Below are 12,365 nucleotides of genomic sequence, written 5' to 3' on the forward strand. Positions count from 1 at the left end.
AGTGCTGGAACCAATTTGCTGGTTTTCTGATCAGGAGTCGGGATTATTTCAGCTCAGTAAAGCCAAGCAGCTGGTCTCCAGAACATCCAATGCTCTCAGTTGGATAGTTGATGTCCAACTGGATCTTTCTGGTCTGGATGAATCTTAAACATATGGCGACACACTGGTTGTTTCTTTCAGCTTCTTCAGATGCCGTTTCCTGGTGGAAATACTGTAGCAGTAACATATAAATCAGATCTTGTTTTTTTAGTTTGAAATGAAGCTGCTTCGAGGAACGGCGCTATCTTTAGCAGGGAAACATCGGGCTTCCAGAGAACAGGAGCACAAAGACGGCTTTGTTCAGGGAATATCAGGGAGTCATGCTCTAACTGGGTTTTTCCCAAAGGGAAACTGCAGAAACCTTCAGATCACCACAAACTGACCTCAGAGGACTGCTGACCCACCTGACACTTTGGCTTTGAACGGGCTGCCCACAATGTGCTGGGGTCCCCCATACTTGATGGAGATCAAGTAGCTCCCTGGAGCCATGGGGGTGTAGAACACCTTGTAGCCCTCGGGTCCCTCCTGACAGTCCATCTTCACCTTTGATGGTCCATCGATGGTCACAGAGAGCGCTCCAGCACCAGCATTGCAGGTGTTCACCATGAACTCTGATGCTACACCTGGACAAACACCAGTTTTAAAGTCTGCTGATGTTTATAGACATGAGTATAATCATACGGTGTGTACCTGTGGTTCCTCCTTCCAGTCCTGGACCAAAGGCAGACACAAGGCCTGGATCCCCAACCTGTCCCGGTTCTCCCACTCGGATCTTGAAGGGACTGCCGGGAACGTGGCTGCCATTGAAGCGAATGTCTATGGAGTGAACACCGTTCTCCTTGGGGATGAACCTGATGGCGTGCCGATCTGCTGAACACAGAAACAGAACCTTAACAGAACGGTTCTCTTGCTCTGGAGCCGTCTCAGAGCCACAAATACATGTTCAGCTCAGGAAGACATTGTGAAATGTGAAGAGGTGAGACGTAATCCCTGAAGTTCTCCAGTCTGTACTGGTTAAAAGTCACTTCTAAAATAATCTAGAAGAAAAACAACCTTCTCAATAAGGCTGCAGTAAAACTGGCCCAGTTCAGTTGCCTTCAGTTCAACTCCAGTCAGTCTGTCCAGTCAAAGTCCGGTTTGGCTAGTGAGGTGTGAACACTAATTGACCTCTGACCTCTGGTCCTTCAAACCTGTCTGGGTTCAGTTGAATGCCAGGCGGAACAGAAACCGCTCCAAACGCAGGAAGTGGACTACACCGCAGGGCATTCTAGGTAAATCCAACCAAAGCTAACATGTTAGCCTAGCGCTAGCAGCAGAAATGTCTCCTGGTCTTCAGCCAAAGACTAAAGAGAAATCCTCCAACACTAAAATCTGACGCCTCCATCTTGTTTCCATCTGGTGAAGAAGGAAGTTGCTCTCAGTGTCTTCAGAGGTTTTTGTGTGGTTTCCTTCAGTGGTTGTTGGTGCAGCGCCCCCACAGGCCAGGAGGGGAACAGGTTGCTCAGAGGGTTTAGTTGGTAAGACTCAGAGAACCACAGCAGCTGGAAATGGAACAAATGTTGATGTTTTGGTTCCAATCAAACCGGGTCTACAGGACTATCAGGGGGTAGCTGCCTTTAATTAGATCGTTATTTGGAGAAGATATCTTTACCTTCTTCCAGTCCTAAACTGAGCACATATGATGTTGAATTGACAGCATCGTCCCTCCAGCTCCTATGACTCTCCATGTCGGACAGTTTGGCTCTTACCGCTGTCCAACTCAGTGATGTAGCACTCCTCCATGGCCCCTGATGGAGTGTGGATCTTGGCGTCTACGAGGCCTCTGGCTCCATTCAGTTGCACGGCGAAGGAGGCCTCCTGACCCACCTTCAGCCCCATCTCCTGGACGAACAGAGGAGCAATGTGTCGGTACAGACAACATGTTTCTCCTCCATCTGATTAGAAGATGTTCTCACCTGCAGGCTGGTAATGGTGAGGTGGCGGGCGTCGTCAGACAGGCTCGCCACAGGGACGATAAACGGAGAATCCGGGATGTGTTCGTCATTGAACTTGATGGAAACCTCATAATCACCTGCAGGTTCCAAATAGAAGGATCCTGAACTTCTGGTGGTGATCCTGAGGAATCTAGTCTCTCTAGATGTTCCTACCATCCAACATGTTCTAATCTCCCCAAGGCGATACCCAGTAGGCTGTGACATGCTGCAGAATCAGCCTGAAGTTCATAAATCTGACCTGAGGTTTGCTCCATTCTTACCGGGCTCCTGCACCACATAGGAGACGCCGCAGGATCCGTCCTTTCGATCTTCAAAGGTGATCTCAGCTTTGCTGGGTCCTTCCACAGCAATCGACAGACCGCCAGCTCCAGCTTCTCTGGTCCAGATGCTGAACTCAGCTGCAGAAAAAACACAAGTTCTCCGTCACGGTACAGCCGCAGCTTCCTAGAGCCGAAACGGGACTTTCTCATGGTTTGGGTGCAGAACTTCTTGGATGCTACCTTTCAGGAAGCTGCAGAGCACTGAAGGCTGAGGTGCTAGCTACAAAGTTAGGTGTGCTAATGCTAATTCAGAAACACTAATCAGAATTTCCTCCAGTGTGTTATAAGCCTGGCGGCCCGCCTTGCTTCACTAGACCCCCTCACCAGGCAAAGTGTTGCTTGTTTTTGTTTTTAGAAAAATTAATGAGCAAAACAAAAAATAATAATTTCAGTAATTTAATCTGGATTGAAAAGGTCTCTGTTCTCAGTGTTTCACTGGGGGAGCAAATTTATTTCTAAAAGATAAGAGTATATTTCAAAGCCGGAGGGGCGGACCAATCACACAGCTGGCGCCTCCTGCGCTGATCTCTGAAGGTCAGCGCGGGGTCGCGCCTCCTTTCACTCAAACCGGACAGGCTGACCTGTATGGATATTTACATCAACCCCCTGCGTGGAATTATTTTTCTTTGGCAAACTCCACATCGAGGTCAGAGGTCAGTGTTATCTCTGGTTGCACAGCTCTATGTGAACCACATTAATAACTTGTGTAGTCAGAAGTGGGTTGAGGGAGCGATGAGAATGATTTATCTCTGTGAACAAACAATTATGTGGGGTTTTTACATCTCAACACGCTGCTCCTGGGGGCCCAGGGGCCCGGGACCCGAGAGCCCTGGGGGCCTCATGGAGCCGCTGACTTCATTTGGATGAAACAGAAATGCAAATGATTGATATTCATTTAATTGTATTTTTTGATTTGTTGTTTTTAAGATTAGTTTTGGGTTTAAATATCATTTCACTGGCCATGTTTTCCAGTAACATATAATTACCCAGTAATATTTTTACACTTCCTGTCAACTTAACATCTTTTAATACAAAAACACGGCGGAGCGACCGCCGGGCTCAGCAGGTTTTCCTAATCAGAAACACTCGTTCTGCTAATGTTACCGTGTTATATAACTACCAATATGAAATTTAGCTTAAGCTAACGCTAAAGCACTGCAGAACTGAAATGAATTTCGGGGAACCTCAGAGTGCTAAGCCTCCTGTAGGATATAAAGAAACCAGAAAATAATCCTCCAAGTTCTTAAATGTACATTCTGTATTACAGAGGGGAGAACAAGTATTTGATACACGGTTGATTTTTCAGGTTTTCCCACTTGCAAAGCTTGAAGACTGTAGTTTTTATCATAGGTACTCTTCAACTGTGAGTGATGGAATCTAAAACAAAAATCCAGAAAAATACAATGTATGATTTTTAAATAATTAATTTCCATTTTATTGTGTGAAATAAGTATTTGATACACCAGAAAAATGAAACTTAATATTTGGTACAGAAATGTTTTGCTTCCAGTAAATATGTAGAAGTAGAACCGTCGATGGTACAAACGTTTTGTTGTTTATGGTGTAAATTAATAAAAATCCACATTTTACACCAACGAAGGTTAAAGCCTACCGGGTAGTCCTGCCACGCCGCGGTCCAGTCCGGTTCCTCCAGCTCGGACCTTGTGGGCCCCTCCCTCCCCCAGGGGCCCCACAGTGAACTGGAAGGGGCTCCCAGGGACGTGCTGGCCCCGGTACTTCACACTGACAACGTGAGGGCCCATCTCCTGAGGGATGAAGCGGACGCTGTAGGTGCTGTCCTCTCCCTTGATGATCTCTGCGTCCTCCGTCTTCCCGCCGGGACTCGTCACCTGAGCCGTCATCTCCTGGTTCGCTGCCTCACCTGAGGGACGCAGCAGGACGGGGACAGACGGGGGACAGACGGGGGACAGACGGGAGGACAAAGACATCGCAGGTCATCAGCTGTGCTGAGTGAAGCGAAACCTAAATAACTCATTTCTTCTTCAGCTGTGTTTAGACTGGCGGTCCTCTTTGATTCTTATTTTACATATTGATTATGTTTTTGCACCACTGCTTTATTTTTCTCATGTAGAAATAAAATACAAGTAAATATAGTTACATACAGCTGTTAATGAGTAAAACTAAAACAACTAATATTTACTCTACCAGGTTGAGGCTGAATTAGAAACGTTATTAATTTATAGAAATTTTATTAATGGGACAAAAATATTAACAACTTTACACAAAGTTTCATATCTCACCTTCCTAAAATAATGGACTGAGTCTTTTGTTTTACTTTACCCAAAAGGATTTATGCAAAACAGAAAAGTCACCAATTCTTTTTTGTTAAAGGGTTCATTAGACACAAATAAAACAATAAAATCACAGATCTTTGTTTTAGGAAGGCGTGGATGTGCTTCTACTGTCAAACAGGAACAAAATACTGCCCCCATCTGTTCACACTGTGTATTGCAGCACCGATGGGACTTCATGTGCGGTTGGAGGGGAACCTGAGAGCAGTTTGTGGTTAAAGACAGAAGCCAAGCAGCAGCAGGAAGAGCTTCAGGGACACACACCATCCTGCAGCGGCAGGCGGCTTCCGGCCGGCATCCCGCCAAACCCGCTCAGACCGTCTCGGCCCAGAAAATCTCCAAACACATCCCTGAAGGGATCTCCTCCGACCTGCGTGCTCTCCTCCACCCGGACCTCCCGCTTGGTCTCTCCGGCTCGGGTCTTGCTGATCTCGGTGCGCTCGGTGCGGGTGTAGGTGTGGCTGCTGCGAGTGAAGGTCCGGGTCAGACGCTCCTGAGCGGAAACCATCTGAAACCAGTTTCCTGCAGCCGGCAGGCAGGAAGGAGGAGGACAGGAGCAAGAAGGAGATGAAGGTGAGGAAGCAGGAGGCAGGAAGGACAGAGGAAGAGGAGTGGAGCAGAAGATGAAGACAAACTCTACCTGGTATTTTCAGGTTGAGGTCACAGGTGCTGCCCACGGTGGCGATGGAGGGGGCCTGCCGCTTCCTGGTGATGCTTTCCTTCACGCGGCCTTCGCCAAATATTTTAACAGTGAACGGACTTCCTGTTTGGAAACACCAACAATGTTAAACTAAACCGAGTCAGAATCTACTTCTTTAATCAGGTCTGCCAACAACTGATTAAATCCACGTTGGTTTTTGGGTTAATGCGTATTTGTGAGTATATTGCAAATTTTCAGCAAAAATGATACTAACTCCCACCTGCAGGTGGCAGTATTTCTATCTCAACCTGACTTTTGTTCCTCATCCACAATTGGTGAGGAACAAAAATAGAAATATTTAATAAAAATGTATTGAGTAAAAAAAATCACTAAATTTCTTGCAAATATTTCTAAACCAGCATCACAAAAACACGATGAAACCCTGGAGGGGCTGATTACGTTAAGTGTGTTTTCAGATTCTGCCTGTAGGAGGCAGTGTTACCCTTCTCTAATTTTCACAAGGCTTTTTGTCTCATCTGATGTGTTTAAAGGTTGCAACAGCTCCTAGTGCTCCACAAACTGTTCCTGGTGTTTGCTCCGCCTCTCCCTGTTTCCCAGCATGCATCTCAGGAGGCAGAGCAGCAGCTTCTGGCTTTACCTGGAACATGCTGGTCAGCAAACTTGATGTTGATTATGTAGTTCCCAGGTTCTGTAGGGCAGTAGGTCACCTTACATGTCCCATCGTCTACATCCTCACAGTTAATATCCACTTTGCTGGGACCCTCGATGGACAGGCCCAGACCGCCATAACCTTCCAAACAAAACAGACTGTCAGAACCCAAACCCCGACCCAGCCTCTGAGCAGGCAGTCTGCGTCCTCACCAGCGTTCCTGGTGTCCACGATGAACTCTGCAACCTCGAAGGTGTGTCCCTCCACCAGGCCCTGGCCGTAAACCTTCACCCTGCTGGCGTCGCCGATCTCTGACTGACCCACCATGATCTTAAACGGGCTGTTAGTCACATGCTTCCCACTTTTCTTCACGCTCACCACATGTTCGCCCACTTCCTTCGGGGTGAAAGAGATTCCTGCATGAACGACAGATCAGACATCATTTCCTGTGACATGTTGAGAAATGCACAAGGTTCCTGTCCCGTTTTGTCCCAAATCAAATCTATCAAGACGTTTCAGGAACTTTCTTTGCCCAACAGCAAGGAAACCAACTGTTGAAAATGCTAGCAAAGCTTCTTAGGCCAGGCTCTGAACCCTGGACGGGTACCGATGTGTCTGTTGGGGAGCCTCTTCAGGAGACACGGCTCTTCGTGGCCAGACGGCGCTCTGATGGTTGCCATCAGGCTGCTCAGGTCTGTCTCAGTGATCTTTAAGGAAACGTCTGATGCGGTGCCAACGTTGAGCTGCGACGTCCTCATGGCGTCGTCTCCTGAAGAGGAAACATGAAGGAATGAACAGTGAACCGGCCCAGTTGGCAAGAAGTCGGTTTATTCTCTTAGCGCGGTCCAGACTCAGACTGCTTTAATTGGCTTCCCTGTGGAGTTTCCGTACCGGTGATCTTTGCCATAAACGGGCTTCCCGGGATGTTTTTGTCATCAAACTTGACGATGATGCTGTAGTCTCCGGGCGCGGTGGGCAGGTAGGACACCGTGCACGTCCCGTCTTTGTTGTCTGTGCAGCTGATCTCTGCTTTGGATGGACCTTCAACAGCCAGGGACAACCCCCCTGCAGAGAGGCAGAGGACCCAGCATGACGCCGTTCACCTGCTTCACCTTCAGCTTCCTGTTGACTGAAACATAGAAAACCTGCTTCCTGCTGCCGATACCTTCTCCTGCGTCTTTGGTGACGATGGTGAAGGTAGCAGGCTGGTTCACTGCACCGTGGCTCAGACCGGCGCCAAACGCCGCCACATGCCCGCTGTTGATGGCGTCAACGTAGAACTGCAGTGGACTTCCTGAAACACATAGGAGGGAAGCAGTTTTACAGAAGGTTCTGGTTCTGCTGGAGGTTCTGGTTCTACCAGAGTTGAACTTAGCTCCTCCCTTCTACAGCAAAAATCTTTGTTTAAGTGTTGTTGTAACAGGAAGACATGAACCCAAATGGCCCATCCCATTGAGAGGAGAACCAGAACCTGGAGTATGAACTGGTTTCCCTTCTGACCCGTTTAGCTGATCTCAGAGAGGATCAATGGTTGCAGGTCACAGTGAACATCCCGGTTCTGGGAGTCAGAACAGTGAACTCTAACAGGTCCAAGCGGACCAGAAGGTCTGGCAGCAGTTACCTGGGATGTGGCTTCCGTCGTATCTGATGTCCATCTCATGCAGGCCGCGCTCAGTTGGCGAGTATTTCACCGCCACCGTCCCGTCCTTGTTGTCAGCGATGTTTGGCCGAGCCGTTCGACCTGACGGCATTCGGACCTCGCCTGCAGGAAACACCGATCGGGTTTGAACTCGTTACAGCGACGGCGACGTTTCATGAAGTCATGAAGTGTGAGGAATGGATGCGGTGTGTGTCGTACCTGAGATCTCTCCTGTCTGCACGGTGAAGGGAATAACCAGGCTGAAGGGACGCAGCACCGGCTCCAGCCCGTCCGCAGTGCTGACCGGATCATCTGTCGCCTAAACCGGAGCAGAGGGGAGGTGAGTCACTGGTAGCATGCTGGGAGCTTTGGGAACGGGTCCAGAAACAAATGGGAGGAAAATGAGCGGCTGGAAGAGTCAGCGGTCCATCACAGCTGGTTCTGACCCAGCAGGTCCAAACCGTGAAGAGATTAAATGAACTTAAAGCGAAGCTCTGGTTATTTCAGCCCAGTAGGTTTTCATGCAGCAGCTGGCAGAGGATGGATCAGGGAATCCGGTTGTTATTGACCATGAGGTGTCAGTGACACAGAGTGGGTCTGCAGCAGCAGATTAACGGCAGCGCTGATACCCAGTGAGGGGAGAAGCCTGCGTAGGGCTGCTGCGACTGAACCTTGTCACACGGTTCCTCGATTATTGGCACGGTTTCACTCGCCTGACGAGAACAAGATGCAGCAGTTAGAGCAAACACAACAGTTAGCTGAAGGCAAACACCTAAATAAACCTCCACTCAGCCTGAACTCAGCAGGTTCAGTCAGTCAGAGGCTGATTACTCAGATTATCCACTGGAAACCGAGAAAACAGATGACATTAAACAAGAACTAGTTTATTTTCATCAATGTATCATTAATTAAACTTCCAGGGAAAAAACGTCTGAAGTTTCCACAGAATGGACAAATGGGTTCCCGGACTAAACCCAGCCCAAACTAACCCAAACCAGGACTAACCAGAAAACAACCCCAACAAGACTAAACCTAACCAAACCTAAACTAGGACCAACCCAACCCAACCCAACCACAGCCAGTCTGCAGTTTCTACTCACCTCCACATGGAAGGGGCTGTTGGGAATGTGCTCCCCTCCAAACCGGATAGTGATGATGTACTGGCCGGGTTCTGGAGCCGTGTAATAAATATCAAATGTCCCGTCGGCGTTCTCCACCACGTCCACATCCAGCTCTGCTCCGTCTGGCGTCGACACCTTACAGGTGACTTTACCTTTCCCAGCATTCTTTGCGTCCACCGTGATGACCGTTTCCTCTCCGATCTGGATAGTTGGACCAAGACCTGAACCTGATGAGGAGAGCAGGGTGTCGTTGCTTGATAGTAGCTAACCCACCGGGACCTGTGGGAACTGGGTTCTGGTTTTCAATCATGCATGAGTCTAGCTATTTCATTTCCTTAGCATTTTCATTTCTTTTCTGGATCTTGTGTTCATCAGGAGAGGAACTTTCCAAGATGAGCAACTCGGCATCCTAAACACTCGGGTTCTTTGTCTGAAGGAGGATCATTGACTCATAACGTGTTTGTCACACCTGGTTACCGATTGGACAGAGATGGCTTGTTGGTTTGGTCTTACTACTGTAGGAAAAATTGAGGATTTGATGTCCTTCCAAGACACATCTGGAGGAAAGACTACGCCTACAATCAGACTCTGAATGTGAGCCAGAGATGGGAAAGCTGCCAGTCTGGATCTGTGTCTGAATCCAGTGAGACGTTCAGAGGACCTGAAGAATCCAGGCTGGGTGGACGACCAGCTGATCTTCATTGGTTCACCGAGTCCAAGATCTCAGCAGGTAGGTTTGAACTTTGAAGGTGTGAAAACAAGACATTTGCTCCACATTAACATGTTTGTAAGTGAATGTGCTTTGAGGCCAGTCATCAGATCTGGGTCTCTGTGAACCAAGTCAGATTCTAATTCTGCCCAGTAACAGCTGACAGAATCTGGGTTTTATCAGGTATCATCTGGAGACGCAGCTTGGCTGACCAAGCTGCTGAAAGTTTTCTCTCAAAGTACGTTAAGGCTTCTGCCATCAACTAGAAGTTTTAAAAAGAAGATTCTGATGTTTTTCCCCTCTGGATTTGAGAAAATCTGCATCTCTACATAGTAATACCTGTAATACCTGAGCTCCACCAGCAGGTGGTGGAGCTGTAGCTCACACAGTTCAACAAAGAGAGACAGATGTGGGAGAAAACAGAGAAAACACTGCTGTTGCCATGGTTCCCATCCATAAAGCCAATCTAAAACATAAATATGATTTTTTAACTGGAAAATTTGAGGATCTCAGAGAACATTTATTCTCAGTTCCTTTGAGTCTTTGTTGTTCATTTGATTTTGATGAAGCAAAAAAAATAAAGAATGCAAACATTTAAAAAGCCGCAGCAGGAATTTAATTCCTGCAGGAGAACCTGCGGGACTCTCAGTGAAACATCAGCAGTTTGTAGAAACTCACCCAGTCCGTGTCCTCCAATGGAAACTGAAAGGAAACAACACAGTCAGCAAGGCTGAATATGATTGGTGATCTGAGCAGCAGTGGGCGGAGCCTGACCTGTGACCAAACACTTGCTGGCGTCCCCAGTGGGCACAGCGTGGATCCTGTAGGGCGAGAACGGAATCTCGTCCCCTCCGTACTTGATGGTGATGGTGTAGCGTCCCGTTATGTCCGGTACATAGGACACCGTGTAAGTCCCGTCCCGGTTGTCCCGGATGTTGGCCTTCTTGGGTTTTCCCTCCGGGTCCTGGTTCGACATGGACAGGAAGTTAGTGGACTGAACGGTTTCATCACTGGTCTCGGACCATCAGCCACTGGGAACAGCATTCTGATTGGCTGCTGGACTAGGGTTAGGGTTAGGAACATCTCATTTTCAGACATGGACATTTACACACAGAGCCTCCAAAAGTATTCACTCCTTCATCCTAAGGGTGTGAATACCTTATAGGAGTTGTGGTTGGAGTGAAGCATGAATGTCTGCCTTGCTTTACTCAAGCAGCTGCTGTTTCTCTCTCTCTGCTCTGAGTCAAACCAACCTGTTCCCCTCCTGGCCTGTGGGGGCGCTGCACCAACAACCACTGAAGGAAACCACACAAAAACCTCTGAAGACACTGAGAGCAACTTCCTTCTTCACCAGATGGAAACAAGATGGAGGCGTCAGATTTTATCTCTTTAGTCTTTGGCTGAAGACCAGGAGACATTTCTGCTGCTAGCGTTAGGCTAGCATGTTAGCTTTGGTTGTATTTACCCAGAATGCCCTGCGCTGCAGAACACTTCCTGCTTTTGGAGCGGTCTCTGGTCCACTTGGTGTTCACATTCAAACTGAACCAGAATTCACTTCAACCAAATCCAGACCGAGGTCTGAAGGTCCAGAGGTCAGAGGTCAACTAGCATTCACACTTCACCAACCGAAGGAAAGTGGACTGGAGTTGGATTAAAGCTTACACACTGATGTGAACACACTCTACGCTGAGGTCCAGTGGTTACTGAAGCCTGATTGGCTGCTGATGGTCTGAGGTCAGTGCTGTCGCGTCTACGGAGAACCAGAGGTTAGTCTGGAGGAACATCTGGCTGTTAGCTCAACCCACAAACTGGATGGAGTCAGTCCACATGTAGACCACAGAGGGGTGGGGGCTGAAGCATGACGCACATCAGAACCGGTTCTAAATCCGGTAGAACCTCTAACTGGACCTGCCCAAACACACCTGGGAGAGTCCGAGAAGGAAACGTGTAGTAATTGGTTCCTGTAGTACGTTTTTCTGCTGTGGCACTTTGAACTACCTTGTTGCTGAAATGTTTGATATTAAAACTGACTAATACTGAACCTGTCATGATCCAGTTAAACCTGGAAGATCCTGATCTGCTGTAGAAAACAACCGGAGCACCTAAAGCAAGCGGCTCTGTGGCGAAGCAGTGAACGGCGATGAAGTGGAGGCAGCGAGGGAGGAGGAGGAGGGAAGGGTGAGGATGAAGGTGAGATGGGGTGAAGAGGTCACGGCCTTACACAGCCTCTCCTCAGAATACTGAAGGGGATGGTTTTCTTTACTATGTGGGATTGCCACACCCTCCTGCCCCAGTCCTCCACAAACAGCGAGGCCTCGCGGCTGCACCCGTCTGGGTCCTGCAGCACCAGCAGCCGGGCCGGGTCGGGTCGGGATTAGGAGACAGACAACAGAACACGGTGAGGCTACACTTCCATCACCTGGCTCACCAGACGGTAATGTTTGGCTGAAACCAGAGTCCTACTGGTTTCAGCTCCCACACTGCAGATCAATGGCAGAGACGGTTCTGAAGAACACTTGGCAGCCCGCTGGACTCACCAGGATCTGGACGGTGAGCAGGCCTTCTCCAGCGTCCCTTGCATCGATGGTGAACTCCACGGGCAGACTGGCCCGGACCCCGGAGGCGTTCAGGCCCGGACCGCTGGCCCGGACTTTGCTGGCGTCATGAGCCGGGAGGGTCTTGATCTTAAAGGGACTGAGGAGAGACAGGTTGACGGGTCACACCTGGTTCTGGAAGTCTCACCTGGTCAGCAGTCTGTTCGGGACAAACCTCCGAGGAACCTCCTGGTCGGCGTATTTCACGCACACCGTGTACGGCCCGTCGCTGGCCGGGGTGTAGTTAACCGTGTGGGTACCGTCTCCGTTGTCTGTGAGGCTGAGCGGCTCGGCCACACCTGGGCACAGAACGAGCTCCACCAATCA

At 48.9% G+C, this 12,365-nt stretch overlaps 1 protein-coding gene across 14 annotated transcripts in view; it reads right to left on the bottom strand.

Moving 5' to 3' along the window:
* The window catches only part of LOC122826469 (filamin-C-like), a 39,820-nt gene that overhangs the window by 2,135 nt on the left and 25,320 nt on the right, over positions 1-12,365 (bottom strand). For 5 of the 14 annotated variants that reach the window (XM_044108376.1, XM_044108375.1, XM_044108370.1 and 2 more), the window contains 22 exons: positions 12,214-12,337; positions 11,982-12,138; positions 11,666-11,782; positions 10,219-10,408; positions 10,123-10,146; positions 8,715-8,962; positions 8,244-8,327; positions 7,834-7,933; positions 7,597-7,737; positions 7,141-7,269; positions 6,867-7,040; positions 6,583-6,744; positions 6,188-6,391; positions 5,964-6,116; positions 5,306-5,428; positions 4,930-5,187; positions 3,966-4,235; positions 2,294-2,431; positions 1,995-2,110; positions 1,788-1,920; positions 730-909; positions 444-662 (listed from right to left, as the gene is read on the bottom strand). In XM_044108376.1, coding sequence (XP_043964311.1) covers positions 444-662; positions 730-909; positions 1,788-1,920; positions 1,995-2,110; positions 2,294-2,431; positions 3,966-4,235; positions 4,930-5,187; positions 5,306-5,428; positions 5,964-6,116; positions 6,188-6,391; positions 6,583-6,744; positions 6,867-7,040; positions 7,141-7,269; positions 7,597-7,737; positions 7,834-7,933; positions 8,244-8,327; positions 8,715-8,962; positions 10,123-10,146; positions 10,219-10,408; positions 11,666-11,782; positions 11,982-12,138; positions 12,214-12,337 — 3,444 coding nt within the window. The remainder of the gene's footprint in view (positions 1-443; positions 663-729; positions 910-1,787; positions 1,921-1,994; positions 2,111-2,293; positions 2,432-3,965; positions 4,236-4,929; positions 5,188-5,305; positions 5,429-5,963; positions 6,117-6,187; positions 6,392-6,582; positions 6,745-6,866; positions 7,041-7,140; positions 7,270-7,596; positions 7,738-7,833; positions 7,934-8,243; positions 8,328-8,714; positions 8,963-10,122; positions 10,147-10,218; positions 10,409-11,665; positions 11,783-11,981; positions 12,139-12,213; positions 12,338-12,365) is intronic. The other 9 variants (XM_044108377.1, XM_044108374.1, XM_044108373.1 and 6 more) reach the window with 7 other exon arrangements.

The sequence above is a fragment of the Gambusia affinis genome, linkage group LG23 (assembly GCF_019740435.1).
Source record: "Gambusia affinis linkage group LG23, SWU_Gaff_1.0, whole genome shotgun sequence".
NCBI classification, from domain to species: Eukaryota; Metazoa; Chordata; class Actinopteri; order Cyprinodontiformes; family Poeciliidae; genus Gambusia; species Gambusia affinis.